Raw genomic sequence first — 17,431 nt, forward strand, 5'->3', positions numbered from 1 at the left:
GCTGGAAGGGCTTGTCCTCGCAGGAGAGGGCCGGGGTGAACTGCAAGGAGTACACTGTGCAGAATATTTGAGTACCCGGAGATACCAGGATACTAGATAGATGCCCAAGATACAACCCAGAATGAACCCGAACTGACTGCTTTGTGCATTGGAAAAACAATATCTGTTCGTAGGATGCGCTTGGTGGCACATGTGAGAGAATTTATTTTTCCTGAGCGTCGAATCAATACGAGTCCTTTCCATGGGCTCCCATTACATGACCAGACGGGATCTGAGGGTCTAGGGCTAGAATCAAGTCCTAAGTGAGACCTCAGCCCGGGGCCATAGTCTAAAAATGGCTAACACGACAACCACGCAGACTAGTTCAGTGAAGTCAAAGTCAAATTGTGTTGACGACAGCGGCGACGACTTTGAAATGCAATATATTGCAGGAGCCTTGGCTAAGGCTGGCGGTTCGAGAATCATCCACAATCTAAAAGCTCTGGGCAGAAGGCGCCGCGGGCTGTGGTAAATGTATTAGCAACTAGGATGACAGGATGGGGAGATAAGGGCCTCGGCATGGTTGCACGGCTGCCACGGTGATCACTTGGCACAAGGCACCAAAACAAGGAGGTCAACTTACAGGACTGCTCAGAATACTGTTCCTCTCTTTCCGACCCTTCTTGATGTGATTCTTCAAGGCTGTTGAATCCAGAGGTTTCAATAACTCGAAACTACAAAGAAGCTCTCCAGAAACAGACATGATAGCTCCCCAGTTGTCGAATTCGCCACAATACTGTTGCTGGTCAGCCAGGCACGAGGAGACACAAAGTAAAGCTGTAGGGCAGAAACTTACATTAGGCGCTGAAAAGACAGTCACCAAGATTCGATCCTGGTAAAATTCATAACCATCCTCAACAACCATATGAGCGCGACACACCAAATCGAAATCGTGCCGCTGCAAAAAGTTCATGATGACTTTCTTGCCAAAGCAATAGCTCACACCACGTTCGTTGGGTTCCCAATCTTCTTCCATATCTGCAGGGTCACTCCACAAGAGGTCATTCAGCAACCCATAATCGGGAACGTCGGTAGGTCGGGCAATGCCCCGAATATCATCCATATGCGACAAACTAGGCGAAAGTCCGCCATGAACGCAGAAAATCTTACCCGCAACAATCGCAGCGATTGGTAGGCAGTTAAACGTATCGATAAAGCCCTTCCAGACCTTGATGTTGCATCGTCGCTTACACTCATCATAGAATCCGTAAACACGAGTAACGTTGGCACATTCGTGGTTGCCGCGAAGCAAAAAGAAATTCTCCGGGTATTTGAGCTTATAGCACAACAGGAGCAAGATAGTCTCCAGACTCTGCTTTCCACGGTCGACATAGTCACCGAGAAAGAGGTAGTTGGATGCTGGTGGGAATCCACACATTTCGAAAAGGCGAATCAAATCAGTATACTGGCCGTGAACATCGCCAACAATCTTGACAGGTGCAGACAACTCCAATAGCGCTGGCTGGGAAAGGAAAAGTTCCCGAGCAGCCGAGCAAATAGCTGTGATCTCAGCATTCTTTAGGCACACAGTCTTGGTGACTTTGGTGGAATAACCAGCGTCCAAGAGCCGTGTAATCATGTCATCCAGATCAATGGACTTCAAAGCGCCCATTCCCATTCCTGGCGAGCCGGAGGTCTCGACTGGAGCATTCAGAATGAAATCCAGAATGGGATTTAGTTGATTCTCTCTCTTCATCAAGATGGATTCACCCACGACTGGAGTGGTGGTGGGTGCACCTTGAGGCGGGCCCTCGGACACATGATCCACCTCGCCACTTTGCTGCATCGCATTCACATCTTTATGACCTCGCTTCAAGCTTGTTGATAGGGAGGGGGATGGTGGTGGCTCGGGGGAGCCTGTCCGGGAGGGGAGTTCAGACCCGGGAGACTGGGGGAGACCAGCGTTGGAGCCTGGTCGGCTGCCAAAAGACTTTGTCGAACCGGCATCGGATTTGTCTGGTATACTATCGGTCTGGGAGAGGGCGGTAGTTGAGCCCCGGGGGCTGTCAGAGCCTCGAGCGCCAGGGATCTTCGAGCGAATCGAACCGCGGAAGGAACGAATTGATTCCTTGGTGTCTGATTTCGAAAATGACGGGTAGGATTGCAACGAGTCACCGGAGCCCCCGTTGCCCTTGGAATGCGACTGACCCATAGCTGCGAGGCTGGGATGTCTGCCAAGCTTGGGATCGCACGAAACAGCGGACGTTCAAGCCGCTATGCCGAGAAAGATCCCCTTGTGTATTGGAATGTCTTGGCTTTCAGGGTCCAGCAAGGTTGGTCTCGATGAGGGCTATATTAAGCTCGCAGATATCCTTCTGAACGGATCCGGGCTTAAATTTTTGGTTGGCGGTACCACGGGGAAGTTTTCGATGCTTGGCCTTGGCGGGAGCTGAAGGTCTCCGGGATGATCACGAGGGGTGGTACTCAAGCTAGTGAGCGCTTTCGAATGGGTAATGGCAAAGATGAAGGATACTTGGAGCGCCTACAAAGGACAGGGAGGGGGTCGTTGGAGCTTGGGAGGGCAAGCTGGGTGTGAGGAAAAGGTGGGAAGGCAAAGCTCCAAGGCTTTCGTGGAATAGAAGCTGCCTCCTATACGGAATTAGTCTGCGGGTTGGCTGTAGGATGATGACTCGTGAGGGCACAGGGCTGAGCTCCACAGAATCCAAGCGGGCATGTGGAGGTTGAGAAGAAAGCAAGGGAGAGGATGTAATTGCTGGGGAAACTCTGTGGTGGATTTGGGGTGTGGACGGGGCGGGTGGAGGAATGCGTCATTATGTACGGGGATTTTGAGCGAGGTATTTGTCCCACATAAATTGACGAAGCAGGAACCACCATGAGATGTCACTCACCTAGAATATTTTTTTTACCTCCTCTTGATCAACTCAAAGGGGAGGATGACAGGGAAAAGATGAAAAATAGAGAAAGAGGGGAATATGTGTAGAGGGGGGGGAGCAAACCCAGGTCTAGGTAGTGTGAAAGTACTCCGCCACCGCTAATGCGTGGAAAGATACTTAGACGATACTCAGCTGTCGCCCGGTTCTGGCCACAGCTGGAGCTTGTTTAGCTAATCACGGATCATCGCCGGGCCGGTGGTTGCCTAGATGTCTTTATGTATTTATAGCGATGCGTTCATGACTTTTAGACTTTCTATGGCTCTCTTAGGGCAAATTAAAAATTAACAATAAAATGAGAATACACAGATCATGATCTAATACCGTTTCTAGTGATTTTCATTCTAGGATACCATGTGTGTGGCTGTAAGAGGAATCATTCTAATACCATTCGTCATCCTTCAGATAAGCGACCACGTCTTAGATCCCCCATGATAGCACAACTTCAGATTACGATTCGGTCTGGCTTGCTGGGACTGTGCGAGTGATGGCGCAGGGTGACTTTTCCGAAGCAACCTGGGGCAAAAGGGAAGCAAGAGCTTGGACTCCACCAAGGCTCCCTATCAGAAGTGGCGGGGAAAGACAACGCTAGTAACGTCTCCGTGGCTATTCCCCGCGCCACCATCTCAATAATCTAACGACAAAAAGAAATATAAACTTTCAAATAGCAGCATGTTTTCCGGGCCTACAAGGTACACTGCAACCCTATTGAAGTGCCTGCGGCGATCACTGAAGAGGGGGATAAGAACACGCAGAAACCTTTATTATCCATGCATGACTCGGATGTTATTGCACACATTGGGCAGGAGCCGCAGACAATCTTGGTACTGCATAAAAGATGAAAGCATGAAAGCTCCTGCATGCATGCCAAGGTAGAAACTCTCATGGCGGAGACACCGCCTTTTCCCCCTCCATCCATAGCGCTGTACCCAGGATTAGCCTTCAAGCAATCCCCAGTGGTTGATCCTTGACGGCGGTCTTACTAGCCAAGACCAGTTGCTGTAATGCAGATGTCGTGTTTCCCAGCCACGTTGATAGACCACCAACTGGGAACGCCTCCCAAGGCGCATGGGCAGCCCCACGTTCAACCTCGTGCTATCCGCCAAGCAGGAACCGAGCTGATGCACCGCATATAGGGCAGAAGCCGGGGCGGCCTATAAGGGTTGTTGGCGAATGACTCTCATTTGAATGGGTCCCGGTGTGTGATAATGTTGCCAGTCCACTCTAATTGGAAGGTCAGGAATGTACCAGGCGCCTCGTGGACGCGAGCTAAGGCCAAAAAGGTGATCTATTCCAGTTCGATCTTCGTAATGTGACGACCTGGGACTACGATGAGTCCAATAAGCCGGTGTGTCATGTTGACCTTGATCGTGGCGCTCTGTCCCTCTGATTTCTTCTCCCACGAGTCGGCAGCTGCTTGGATGGCGGAAGGGGTGGGAAGACGATATTCCAGGGAGTTGGCAAGGATGATGTTTCGTTCCTGTAACACGGTCTCGGTCAGCCCATGGTCTTGGTACGTGGTCTCACGCTTTGCGGGGAATGTATCGAAGATAAGAGGCTTACAGCATCAGTACATTTAAAGATACCAACGAACATGCGGCTGTCAGTCGTGTGAACTCGTAATTGCTGACCAATCAATCCGTCCAAATATTGTACAGCTTGGTCGGTATTCATAGTCATGGTTGAATTCGGTGGGCGCTTGTGTTGGCGTGGTTGAAACAAGTAGGGTTGGCGACCAGCGCGGCAGTCTGAAGCTTGCAGGAGACTTATAGTCAAGTTTTCAGTCTCAGCGAGATATGGTAATTCGGTAGCGTGATATGTCTGTCAGTTGTGCAGCAATTGTGGAATCATGACACGGACTGTTGGAAGCAACGAAGTTGAGCAACTGCGGTGGACAAGTCGGACTAGTGCCTGAGGCCACCAATTGGTGGGGTGCAACAACGCCTGTTAGGTACGCATACAACAGCCTCGGCAAATTGAGTCTGAGAGCACATAGCTCATTAATCCATCATGCTCAGATTTACAAATGACTGCAATAATATATCACAGTGGTGTGCGTATTAAAAAGAGAAGCGCTCTGAAATCAATGTGTGCCTTGGATCCTACGTCTTCTGCTCTAACACATGTCCCAAGGTATGAGTTGGGTATTGAGGAACACATCCATGCATATATTGCTATGTATCCTGTTTTCATCCCAGGCCCTTACAAACAACAGAAATCCAGATGACTATCTTCGAAGCACTCTTCCATCTCAGATGATGCATTTAGACTATAGTCATAAAATTAAGTCAGAATTGAATATTAACTATGTCCAATAAGTTACTCCGCCTCACATCGCTCTTCCACTCCACCAAAAACACCAGGGGGGAAGAAAAGAAAAAACAACGCCAGGTCTTCACAGAGGACCGGAAAGGAAAAAATAGTACATCCGGGGAAACCATCATGTCTGGGTATTCCCGGGGGGGGGAGAGTAGACGAAAGGAAGAGCTCTTTCGCCTGTAGCGACCAGCGCTTAGTCGACAAGATGTTTGATATCACATCCACGCCGTTGTTCCCGCGTTGGGAGATGGATTGGAGCCTTCGCTGCTCTCATCTGTGTCCATGTCCATATCCATATCCATATCCGTACCCACTTGGTTGAACCCCGTGCTCATCGTCTCACTTCCAGTCGAGCCGGCACCGGCAGTCATTTGCTGAAATGCGGCGCGTCGCTGGGCCTCATCCTGAGTCATGCTGGTCTCATTTGCACGGGGCACTAGAGCCTCACGGGATGGTTTGAATTGAACCGTGGGCTGTGTTCGAGGCTTGAAAAACCGCATTAATGTGTGTTGTCGAGGATCGATTGTTTCGGAAGATAGAGCTGGAGCGTCCTCTATTGTTTCTTCGCTTATGTCCATCGGAACTTCAGTCGGTTGTTGCTGTGCTGAGAAGATCCAACGGAGTGTTTTCGCTGGTTGCCGGTTAGTTCGATCTTGTTTTGGTCATGAATCGCGTGGCATTTGTTTTGTAAAATGCCTTTCCGAGGGGTGTTGAGACGAAATGCTTACCATATACTACTTCGTCATCGGGGCGGCCGTCACGAAAACGCTTTCGTGTTCGGCTGTGGAGGTGTTTGGAGCTATCAACCATGTCCAGTTCGCAGGACATGGGTACGAATGGGCGCGATGGGGCCGCGGAGAAGGAAGCCTTGCGCTTGAGAGACATTGCGATAATATGGGGCTGAACGATATGGCAGTTGGTTGAAGGTGTTTTAGGAGAGAAGGTGTTTGGTTCTGGTGTAGAGGAGTAGAGTTGCAATTGGAGACAAGAATGGCTGGGAGGGCACGGGAATGCGATTGGCCAGGCGCGTTCGATTACGAGAGTCGCGTTTGGTACAGATCCACGCTAGTCCATATCAAGTAATATTGCACTGGTCAGGATTCCCTCAATGGAATTAGACAGAGGCTGGCTTCTTAATTTAAAATTTACTTGGTACATCGATAAATGTTGTGATATGAATGTGTTACCGCATGGAATAAATAAGAAGGTACCAGGGATGCTGGGGTGAAGCCCCTTACTGGTCGCAATCCTAGATTCCTTGTCTGCAGCCCCAGCAACACCCAATCCCGGGAGCCAGCCAACTATGAGCAAAACTCAATGCTCAGTCAACACCAATCTGATATAATAAATATAATATGCAACTATGTTTATTAATACGTTGCTTTATGATTCATTCATGAAGTTTCACTACATTGCGATCACTTTTGATCTTGTCCATGGTCTACTTACTATGTACAGTAGGAACCTCCAGCAGTACGTAGATCCCCCCACTCGGCACGATCAACTTGAGATGTCAAAGCTACCGATGCCATCTTACGAAATTTACATATTCTATGCAATATCTGATAGATATCCTGAGTCAAGCATATCCAGCAAGATTGAATCACATCGGCATGCCGTTGGCCAGAGCGTTCGGTTTCCCGCATCCTTGCTCCGCCATGACGATGGTCTCCCCCGCTTCTCCTCACTCCAACTCTCCCCTCTAGTATTGACCACCACTCAGCGCAGCTCGACCCCTCATAACCATGGCTTCTAGACGGGCTTATCATGCCGGGTCGTGGTACTCTGATAATAGTCGGACCTTGACAACTCAACTGGATGGCTGGCTAGCGCAGGTGCCGGACACCTTGGACAATGTGGGCTCACTTCCAGTCTCGGGGGCCCGCATCATCATTGCACCGTATGTATCGCTTTCTCCCTTGGGATTTACTGCAAGAATGGTGCTAATGAGACTAGACATGCAGGTTATTCCTACTCAGGGCCATGTGCAGCCTATGCATACAAGGCACTCGACCTGTCGAGGGCGTAAGCAAAGGATCTACTGAACGTTGACCATATCTAATATCTTTCCAAATATAGGAAACGCATCTTCATCCTAGGTCCATCTCACCATTATTCCCTTTCAACCCTGGCCCTCCCGCAGGTCAAATCCTACTATACCCCGCTCTCGAAGGACCCTCTCCCACTAGATACGGAGCTGATCGCCAAGCTCCATAGCACACAGGCAAGAAAGCCAGATGGATCCAAAGTCAGTTTTAAGACCATGACCCAGTCTGTCGATGAAGAAGAACACAGCATCGAGATGCATCTGCCCTACATCCACCGTCTTCTTCAGCTGCAACACCCAGAGACCCCAACGGCCCAATACCCACCGCTAGTCCCGATAATGGTTGGTAGTACCTCAGCATCTACGGAACAAGCCTTTGGAACACTCTTAGCTCCTTATCTGGAAGACCCAGAGAACGCATTCGTTATCAGCTCAGATTTCTGCCACTGGGGCCTCCGTTTCCGCTACACATACTATGTCCCGCAGGCCCCAAAGCCAGGACCCGCGCTTCCTCTATCCAGTGACACACTCCCACAGCCAGGGCAGGAACCTGCTGACGTTTCTGAGGAGATCGAATCCGTCTGTGTGGGGCATGGTCTGCAGCGCGGAGATTGCGTCTCTAGTAAAGAGCCGGCGATTCACGAGAGTATCTCAGCCTTCGACCTGGCTACCATGTCAGCGATTACTACTGGGTCAGCGAGCAAATTCCTGGATACGATCGAACGCACCGGAAATACGGTCTGCGGTCGCCATCCGATCGGTGTTATCATGGCCGCCCTGGAGGTGGTAACAGCAGATCGACCGGAAGGGAAGCAAGGCCTGTTCCATTTTCTAAGGTACGAGCGTAGCTCAGATGCGGTGGATGTGAACGACAGCTCCGTGAGCTATGTTTCGGCATTTGCGGCTCTCTAGCGGGCCCTGCACTGGGTGGCGATGCCGCGCATTTACTTTTGCTAGTTTCGTTACGACGTTGAACAAGATATTATCATGCAGAGATAAATCTGCCCAATGCAACCTTTTGCTGGATACAGGATCTGAAGGAGTAAAACCAACATAGATTTGTGTCATTTCCTCTTGCCGCACTTTCAATTCGTAAACCTATTCGGCTCGGCGTCGCCCTGTACGGTAGTTCACCCTTTGCCTTCCACTTGTCATTTAATTATCGGGAGATGTTTCATGCCAATATCAAGGCTTTCGAGGTTTACAGACGTGGTGTGGCGTGCAAAACATGCTAGGACAAGAGGACCGCACCATGCGATATCAATGGCGTTTTCTTAGCTGTTGCTCATCACAAGATCAATGCCCAAATCAGTGAGTCTGAGGAATTTTGCATAGAAAACACAGGGAAAATCGAAGAATAAACTCGTTACATCCATCGGGCCATCCGATACAATAGCCGGGGGAGGTTGTACTACAATGGTATATTGTGACATATGATAGCTTCGAGAGGCAAGGGCCAACGGAAGTGAAGTCCCAAGGGCTCTCAACTGCCGACGCCCTTGCAATTAAGTTAGACGTTGGACCCTGCAGTTCGGTTGCGCCGTTGACCCAGATTCACCTCAAGCCATGAGTCGCACAATTGCGTACAATCCCACCTCCCGCGACTGATTTGACGCAGGGTCTGGTCTGAGGCATAATCTAGGGTGACATTATTGGTAAATGAACTTCCCAGGATACCGGTCTGGCCTTAGATCTTTAGAAAGAAAGAGGTTTTGAACTAATGTACCGGAAACTTGGATGTTGACTTTGGAACCTGAAACCGATAGATCAGTTGATAAGGCCTGATCTATCAAAGTCGTGTTAGATACCCGCCAGGGGCTAATTTGTTCCTGGACCAGGGCGCCATCCTGGTCGAATCAGACTAGATTCTGCGGGAGCCACTAGCAGCCACCGTCATCATAAACAAGGTAAGCCTGAAACACGCCGATCGCGCTAGTGTTGGGAATTGATGAATTGCCAGATCCTGTCAGTTCTTTAGCGCCTAGATGCCGAGCCTATTCGCCTGACATGGTGATACTGTAGCAATCCATCATTGCGACGGTGATGCTTTTTATCCCTTCCCTCCTATTCCTTCATAATTTGCGAGACGGCATGTCGTGTCAGAGTGAGTGTGATGCGTCTGGGAGATTTGATGGATTGGAAGAAAGTTGAGGATGTCCCGACCATTCAATAGTATTTATTAGGCGCCTTCTCGCCTATTTTGTCTTAATTCACCGTGCCTCTGGAAGGTTTTATCTTTGATAAGCAGCTTTGAGTGAACTTTCACTCCTTCATTCCTTAACACTTTCGCTCCTTCATCACGCTCCTTTGTTAAACATCACCCATGCTGGCGCGGGTTTTGTTAGCTCTTCTTGGGCTTCTGGCATCGCTGGCGATGGCTACTCCAGTCTCTACAGCTTCACCTTCTACGGCTACTACATCTGCAGCCGGTGATAAGCTCGTGTTCTGTCACTTCATGGTGAGCAAAACCCATGTCAACATGATTCAAGGAACTAATCCAGGAAATCCAGATCGGGATCACCAGCAACCGTCAAAGCTCAAGCGACTATGACGATGACATGCAGCGTGCCAAAGACCTCGGCATCGATGCATTTGCTTTGAACATCGGCACAGATTCGTACACCGACACCCAGCTCCAGTATGCGTACACATCCGCCTCCAACAATGGAATGAAGGTGTTCCTCTCCTTCGACTTCAACTGGTGGAGCACGGAAGATGGTAGCGCTGTCGGTGCCAAAATCAAACAGTACGCCAGCTTTCCGTCTCAGCTTAAGGTAGACGGCAAGGTCTTTGTCTCGTCATTCTCTGGCGATGGCCTGGATGTTGCTGCCATGACTTCTGCAGCAGGCCAGAGCCTCTTTTTCGCACCCAATTTCCATCCCGGACAGGGCGATTTCAGTGATGTGCAAGGCGCGCTCAACTGGATGGCTTGGCCGAGTAATGGAGATAACAAGGCTCCTACGACTAGGAATCTTGTAACAGTTCCCGATGGTGACAAGGCTTATATTGATGCTTTGGACGGGAAGGCCTATATCGCGCGTAAGTTTTCCATCCTTCTTCCCTGGCAAAACTGGCATTCTTCGAGTATTTTACTGACCATGATAAAATAGCGGTCTCGGCCTGGTTTTCCACCCACTTCGGAAGTGACGTTTCATACAGTAAGAACTGGGTCTTTCCATCCGACTTGCTCTGGTATCGGCGCTGGCATGAGATCCTGGCTCTCCAGCCTCGCTTTGTGGAAATCATCACCTGGAACGACTATGGGGAGTCGCATTATATTGGACCCTTGTCATCGCCTCATACTGACGATGGATCATCCCAGTGGGTGATGGATATGTGAGTGACCTCAAAAGACCTACCTTGAATAATTAGCCACAGCATCTCACATCTTCTTTTCCATAAACCAAGGCCCCATGATGGTTGGCTAGAAATGTCCAAGCCTTTTATCGCCGCTTACAAGGCCGGGAGCACAGTAGCACACCCCTACATCGAGGAAGAGAAGCTGGTCTACTGGTACCGTCCCACACCCCGGGATGTCAACTACGACGCGACCGACACAACAATGGGCAGCGCCAATAATGCCAGTGGCAATTTCTTCCGTGGTAAGCCGGACGGATGGGAGACGATGCAAGATGAGGTATTCGTCGTTGCGCTACTTAAGTCACCCGCAGAAGTACACGTGCAATCGGGCAGCAAGACAAAGATGTTCAGGGCACCGGCGGGAATCAGTTCGTGGTCTGCGCCCATGGGAGTGGGTCAGCAGAAGTTTGCGTTAACGCGGGGGGAAAAGACGGTGTTGTCGGGAACTAGCCTGAGGGATATTGTTGATCAATCTGTCTGCGGGATCTACAACTTCAATGCCTATGTGGGGACTCTCCCGGCCCCATCCACGATTGACCGACTCCAGCCGGATGGACTAGCTTTGTTGACACAGGGGCTGAAGGTGCCATGTCCGACGAATACCCTAGGGGGGAGCAGTGCGTCCTCGAGCGGCGGGATGAGCACTAGCACTAGCACTTGCACAGGGGCGGTGTGAAGGGGGAAGACAAATGGCTGTTCGGACTAGGATCATGATTGGCATATCCAATTATCAGTTTGTATGTTAAGCCAGCCATTACTGTTTCAATATCAGTAAATCAGGGATCTCGGCTGGATGGATCAAAATACACGACCGGGTTATTATCTTGACTCCACCCTCGTTATCTCAGAATCCTTTATCGTCCACACCGACTCATATCCGAGGTCGGACAAGTGCGTTTTGCTTTGTCTTTCGTATGCGCCCTTTTTGTGATTAGTTTGATTTCTTCCCCTATATGACCCCTTGTTGCTGCCCGTCCGGACTGAATGGAACTCTCTTCAGGCCCCGGCCAAGCCCATGGCTTGATCAGCAGGACAATACAGATCCCGACCAGCGGCAGTATTTACATATATGAATCGTGAAGTCTGTCGTGTTGAATAGAGAGTCGCATCGAGAATCAGACATACAGAAAGTACTGCGTCATCATTTACCCTTGATCGTCCAATCCGTGGGGCTTTACCAACAATGGCTCGCATGAAACACGGCGTCTTCTCCTGGGAGGACGTACTCGCCCAACGATACCAGAGTCAGTGATACCAACTCCTAAGTACCCTTGGCAATTTCGGTAGGAGAAGGGGCGAAGAGCTCAATGATAATGCCTATTACTATTCTCCTTGCTATCCTGCAATCAGGACATACAAAAGATTAAGGCTGATTTGGGTTTCTTATCGAGCACACGACAGGCAACAAACCCCCTCCTCTACCACGATCGCGTCGCAGAACCCTCACAACCGCCCAACCACAGCCCCAATGTCGTTTGCTGTCGCGCCTCTCCCCAGAACTCCGCTTGATGATCTGGGAGGCGGTCCTAGGCGGACAGCGACTACATATCATCCAGCGCACAAATCAGCGCCTCGGCCATATAGTGTGTCCACTCGGGATACACACCCCCACATCAGTCAAAGAGAAGATAACACGCCAGGCGCGCGATCTATCTTGCGAAATCTGTGATGGGCATGGAATCCCCCAGCCTGTTAAGGAGGCTGATCTCGCGCATACCAGTAGAGCGGCGCTACTAAGCCCCGCGTTGACATGTCGGCAAATGTATGAGAGCAAACCCCTCCCCCATATCTCCAATTACTGCGGGAGGGAATGAATTCGAAGACCGGAAGGTCCAATGTGGTTATTCACTTTCCTAACAGCTGAATCCAGGTACAACGAAGCAATCCACCTTCTTTATACCCTCAACACATTCGAGTTTAGTAACCCATGGTCACTACCGTATATGCGCCCCACCATCCCCACAGAACACTGGGATTGTATACGTAATATCGAGCTGCGTTGGTCATTCGAAGGTATGGGGCTTCCATGCAAAGATCCCGTGCGCGCGATATACATTTCTGCCGGACGGGCTCAATGGATAGAGACTTGTCGCGTATTAGCGCTGTTGCCGACATTGAAGTCATTCGTGCTTGTCTTGGGTCGTACATGGTTCAGCGAACCAGTCGAGAAACTACCGGTTTTCCTGGAGCCATTGCGCGGGTTACGAGTTCAGCGGCGTTCGCGCGCAATTAGTCGTCAGGTGGAGGCGGTAGATGAGTATGAGCTTGGATCTGGAAGTTCGGATGAGGAGTCGAGCTCTAGTTTGAGGTTGGGTTCTAGATCTAGTTCCAGCTCCAGCTCGAGTCTCAGTATCAACGTTGGTGGTAGTGGAAGTGCCAGCTCTAAAGGAACTTCCACGATCCTGCACTCATACTGCTCCTTTTACTCCTCACCACCTTCCTCAACGTCTGCTGACACTGTGCCATTACCCATCAATAAAGCAGATGGACTGGCAGCGTGGGAACTACGCCTGCAAGGCCAGCCGTATTATGTGCACGAGCTGGGTCGTATGGGCGACGACCTTCGGCGGAGGGGGATCGACTGTTGCATCTCAACGATGTGAGGGGTGGAGTTACAAAGAGAGGGGGTTACAGTTATGTACGTTCTGGACACGGGTAGTCTGCACGGATCAGACAAGAAACGTCATGGCCATCAGTTTGTCTCGGTTCGGCATCTCCTACATACTTCGGGGACAGCGATATGCACGCTTTCAAGTGATCCGGGCATGCAGAGATGATCACTACTCTCTTTGTGATTCCTTCCTTGGATACACAATATCATCATACGTATCAATCTATGTGAAGACATGCATGGAGATTCCAGGAAACTTGGATACAATGAATACAGTACTACAGTACTGTAGTATTCCAGGTTTTTCTCCAAAACTTCCAGTCCACCCGCTCCACATACGTAGAGCACCTACACCAGTCAAACGATGGTGCAATATCGAAGATACCAAAAATATGGGTCCAGATTACGTGCAAGGGGACCCTTGACATCATAGCATTCTCGTAGAAAACCCTGGAATACTCCCGGATGCTTGTGTTTTTGCTTGTGTTTATGCTTAATCCGACCATCCATGATATACCCAGATATACAAGAAACCATGGAGGGAAAGAGGTTGAACGCATAACGCGTAACCCCTATTTCCAATGAAGCCCTAAACCCCGTTTCCCCGAGACCCTGGACCCACTTGGATTCATCTATAAATAAATGGGGCCGTGCACTGCCTTACGGGAGTTCCACTCAGGGCTGGAAGAAAACATGAAAGAAACATTAGACTACTGTATTTGGAGATAGTGTTGGATTCTTTGAAGGAGAATGAAATCAATGGAAATCAACATCGTGTTTCGAGAAGTTTTTTTTCCCACCCTCTCATTGAAGGATCGTTACGTGCCTGGTCCTGTGATGCGGATGGGTCGGAAATTCGCCAGCCTGGCCCCACCGTGTCCATCGGTTCCACCGGGTGTGGCAGGCGCTAAGAGTCTCATCGCGGGGGAGGATCGCACATCCTAATCAAACGGGTAATTTTGGGTATTTTACTTTACTGTTAGGCGCTGTTGGGTAGATGTTTGGCTAAGGGGTCAATCTTAGGTCCTGGGGTAGATTGATGGCATATGTTTACATCTACACATTTATATGGAAAGGTTTCAGGGAAATTAATATATAATATTGAAGAGGTATAATAAAGAAAGCAGGAGAACGTCTCCAAAAGATCGCTGTCGAATCTCGCGACAAAAAAGAAAGAAAAATGAGAACGTGTCTCGTGCGCCATTTGGCAAATCCCAAAGTAAGGAAAGTAGTCGTCACCACTGGCGCCGTGGAAAAACCATGCCCAAGCCAAATGCCATGATGCGAAAAACGAAAACCGAAAATGAAAGACCCATTTGTTGGTGAAACCCGTATTAAACCGGAAGAAACTCCGAAAATCTCTTGCTCCAGGCCAAGGTATCCAAAAAAATAATAATGAAATAGTAGAAAGATAGATCGTGTCAAGGACGTCGGTCATAGGAGAGGTATTTGTGATCGTAGATAGATCAGTGTGAGCAATGTGTTCAAAGCCACCAAGTTGAAACTGGGGTGCAAGAATGAACAAGCTCAGGGTGGTCTGAATTTGGGGGTCGCGATCGCGCTCTGGTAACTGACCAGAAGGCTGCCGTTTTGGCCACAAGTCGAGAGGATGCTGCGACGTGGTGTGTGACCCGGCGCGACGTACCCTCCGTTAGGAGAAGGGTGAAAGGGGTGTTAAGACCGTTCGAGATCAGTCAATGGCGCCCGGCCGGACCTCTCATCAACTCAACTAGAGAGGCTGAAAAGGGGGATCGGGTCGCCGCTCGAGTGGTCGACAAAATTAAGGGAATCCAAGGAGTGATATCTTCAAAGACCCAGAGAAAGAAAGTTGTATCCGACAATACCTGTCAAGCGTTTACCTCCCACCGGGCGACCGGTCAGGGCCCGAGTGGCCGTGGCCATGAGCCGCAAGCCATTCGGTGGAAGCTTCTTGGCGAGCATCGGCGTGCTTCTGCTCGTGAGCCCGGGCAGTCATGCTGCGAGGAAGGAGGTTGTTGATCTCAGCCGCTAGAGCGGAGGCAGTGTAGCCTCGGAATTCTCGCTCTTCGCGTTCATCCTCCTTGATCAGTCGAGCCTGGTCGGCCTTGGACATGTTTTCGCGGCGCTTGCGTCGGATCTCAAGAATCGACCAGAGAACAACTTCTTCGGAAGTGCGATTACGGGGGCTACCGTTCTTAGCAAAGTTGCGAACATAGCGTCGGGTCACGTCAGTGGCTCCGTCAATGGAGAAAGCAACACAGTAGGAGATCTTGCGACCCCACCCCTCAGTGTACAGACGAGGCTGGTCCCAGGCACCCTCGCAGGCATCCACATGGACCCAACGTCGCTGGTGCTCCGAGTACACCTCGGTCCAAACATGATCCTCCGAGTTCCATACCCAACGAACCCGAGCTCCGACCGCGCGACACAACATGCTGAAGCAGTTGGCCCATTCACCAACTCGGCCTCGACGAGTCTGCAACAATTGCCAGACATCAGAGTAACGGGGGAAACGTTCGTAGGCACCGCAGGTAGCTTCGGAACAGCGGTACAATTCCACACGAGTGGCTCCACGGGCGGTCTCATCGGGGCTGGGGGGAGTCATGCCCTGGGCGATTGTAGGCATGTAGCACCGCGAGCACGGGGGGTTGTTGACGAATTGGAAGAAAGACGACTTGAACCATCTGCGAATCAAGGGATGTTAGTGGCAAAGGCAAGGGTGGGTCGATGGGGGTCTAGAGTGCTCAACGAACCTCAGCAATGCTCGGATCACACAATCCTGGTATCCCCATTCCGGCTTTCCCTTGGTACTGGCTGCTTGGGCATGCATGATTTGGCTCTCCTCCTCGGCCTCCGAATACAGGCGATCGAGCGGAATCGTGCAAAGAGCCTCATCCAGAAGACCAGGATTCTCGTATTTGGTAGGAGTGACGGAAAGACCCTTCAAGAGGTTGAAGAACTTCAATGAGGCGGCATCATGGGGTGGTGAGGGCATAATGGGGAGACCCTTGAGGGCATTCGATTTCGGGGTGGATGGTGGTTGAGACGGGTGAGGCGAAGCGCCGAAGGGTGGTGGCGGAGGAGCACGAGAGGGCGGCGGAATGGAAGGACTGCGAACGCGCGCTGGGGATTGAGAAGCGGATCGGGATTCCTGTAGCTGGTTGAATCGTTTTGTGCGCATCAACTGTTCAAACTCGCGGCTGAGAGCGGTAGCATCATAGTTGTTCGAGGCAGGCTGGGAAGCCGCCCGTTGCTGTCTGCCGTCCGCCATGGTGTGTCGGGATGAGGGTGGAAGAATCACCGGCGGCAGACTCGGGAAATCTTCTACTCCAGGTTGGATAGAAGGAGGAGACAAAAGGACCCTGGAGGGTTTATGGAGAGAAGAAGAGTATAAAGGTAAAAAGGGAGTGACGAGAATATGTGAGTTACGAGGGTTACGGCGGTATTACGAGCGTCGTCAGCGTCTCGCCCCAATCATGGGCCCCGCGCCCAAGCCGCGTGTGCGAAACGGAAAGAAGCCAAGAAAAAGACCCCTTTTTCCCGTAATTTTCCCTTGCACACGTACTCACTCTCGACTTGGCACCTTGCGACGCACGGGGTTTTTCGAATGACCTTCGTCTTACGCACTTGATTTCCTCTCCCCATATTTTTAAAAAATTAAAAATTAAAAATTCGTCATGTCTTCTATGGAGTCGGAATATGCTTGTTTTTGCTTGGAATATTATTCAGACGTAGTCCCCTACCTTTAAGCTATTCAATCTGATGCCCCATGTCGTCAATATGAGGGTATGAGGTGGCTTGGGTGAAGATCTCGAATGATCGTCCCGTGTCTCGACTTGTTCATCAACCCTCGGTGGACTACGCGTTCAAAGCCTCTCCAATTTCCTTTTTGCCAGGGCTCGACGGGGGCAGTAACTGCTGGTGGCGGAGACGCGCAAGCATCCGTCTTGGCATTTGGTACGATCGGGCTAGAGCCTCGTCGACGATCCACTGCGCTAAACCACAGGAGGCAATAAAATACCTTAGTCAGCGCACGACTTGATCCAATCTGGACATGCTGACAACGTCGTGGACCAGGTGGACCCTCGGACCCAGGGGGCTTGGCATCGTCGCACTCATACTCTGGTATGGAGGTTCCTGTCGATCGAGATGCAACGTTCCTCTACACTGCGTATTCTAAGTTCT

The 17,431-nt window shown here is 50.5% G+C and overlaps 7 protein-coding genes across 7 annotated transcripts; 3 read left to right on the forward strand and 4 right to left on the reverse strand.

The window, feature by feature from the left end:
- Window positions 1-472: 472 nt before the first annotated feature.
- Window positions 473-2,191, reverse strand: phzA (putative serine/threonine protein phosphatase; the record flags this gene model as incomplete). The annotated part of the gene is made up of 3 exons (XM_057113591.1): window positions 473-502; window positions 623-775; window positions 836-2,191. 3 exons carry the CDS (start codon window positions 2,189-2,191, stop codon window positions 473-475), a joined length of 1,539 nt encoding a protein of 512 aa, XP_056973731.1.
- A 2,027-nt stretch (window positions 2,192-4,218) lies between these two features.
- N7484_003172 (LSM domain-containing protein) lies at window positions 4,219-4,610 on the reverse strand (the record flags this gene model as incomplete). Its single annotated transcript, XM_057113592.1, has 2 exons — window positions 4,219-4,410; window positions 4,494-4,610. The coding sequence occupies 2 exons, from the start codon at window positions 4,608-4,610 to the stop codon at window positions 4,219-4,221; spliced, it is 309 nt and encodes a 102-aa protein (XP_056973732.1).
- Window positions 4,611-5,464: 854 nt separating this feature from the next.
- Window positions 5,465-6,134, reverse strand: N7484_003173 (uncharacterized protein; the record flags this gene model as incomplete). Its single annotated transcript, XM_057113593.1, has 2 exons — window positions 5,465-5,880; window positions 5,978-6,134. 2 exons carry the CDS (start codon window positions 6,132-6,134, stop codon window positions 5,465-5,467), a joined length of 573 nt encoding a protein of 190 aa, XP_056973733.1.
- Window positions 6,135-6,994: 860 nt separating this feature from the next.
- On the forward strand, window positions 6,995-8,208 carry N7484_003174 (protein MEMO1; the record flags this gene model as incomplete). The annotated part of the gene is made up of 3 exons (XM_057113594.1): window positions 6,995-7,149; window positions 7,206-7,274; window positions 7,329-8,208. The coding sequence occupies 3 exons, from the start codon at window positions 6,995-6,997 to the stop codon at window positions 8,206-8,208; spliced, it is 1,104 nt and encodes a 367-aa protein (XP_056973734.1).
- Window positions 8,209-9,619: 1,411 nt separating this feature from the next.
- Window positions 9,620-11,332, forward strand: N7484_003175 (glycoside hydrolase family 71 protein; the record flags this gene model as incomplete). Its single annotated transcript, XM_057113595.1, has 4 exons — window positions 9,620-9,754; window positions 9,807-10,335; window positions 10,407-10,632; window positions 10,675-11,332. The coding sequence occupies 4 exons, from the start codon at window positions 9,620-9,622 to the stop codon at window positions 11,330-11,332; spliced, it is 1,548 nt and encodes a 515-aa protein (XP_056973735.1).
- Window positions 11,333-11,839: 507 nt separating this feature from the next.
- N7484_003176 (uncharacterized protein) lies at window positions 11,840-13,259 on the forward strand (the record flags this gene model as incomplete). Its single annotated transcript, XM_057113596.1, has 2 exons — window positions 11,840-11,900; window positions 12,517-13,259. The coding sequence occupies 2 exons, from the start codon at window positions 11,840-11,842 to the stop codon at window positions 13,257-13,259; spliced, it is 804 nt and encodes a 267-aa protein (XP_056973736.1).
- A 1,863-nt stretch (window positions 13,260-15,122) lies between these two features.
- On the reverse strand, window positions 15,123-16,517 carry png1 (peptide-N4-(N-acetyl-beta-glucosaminyl)asparagine amidase; the record flags this gene model as incomplete). The annotated part of the gene is made up of 2 exons (XM_057113597.1): window positions 15,123-15,930; window positions 16,000-16,517. 2 exons carry the CDS (start codon window positions 16,515-16,517, stop codon window positions 15,123-15,125), a joined length of 1,326 nt encoding a protein of 441 aa, XP_056973737.1.
- Between the last annotated feature and the right edge of the window lie 914 nt (window positions 16,518-17,431).

This window comes from Penicillium longicatenatum, assembly GCF_028827895.1.
Source record: "Penicillium longicatenatum strain IBT 33135 chromosome Unknown contig_2_segment0_segment0, whole genome shotgun sequence".
Lineage (NCBI taxonomy): Eukaryota > Fungi > Ascomycota > Eurotiomycetes > Eurotiales > Aspergillaceae > Penicillium > Penicillium longicatenatum.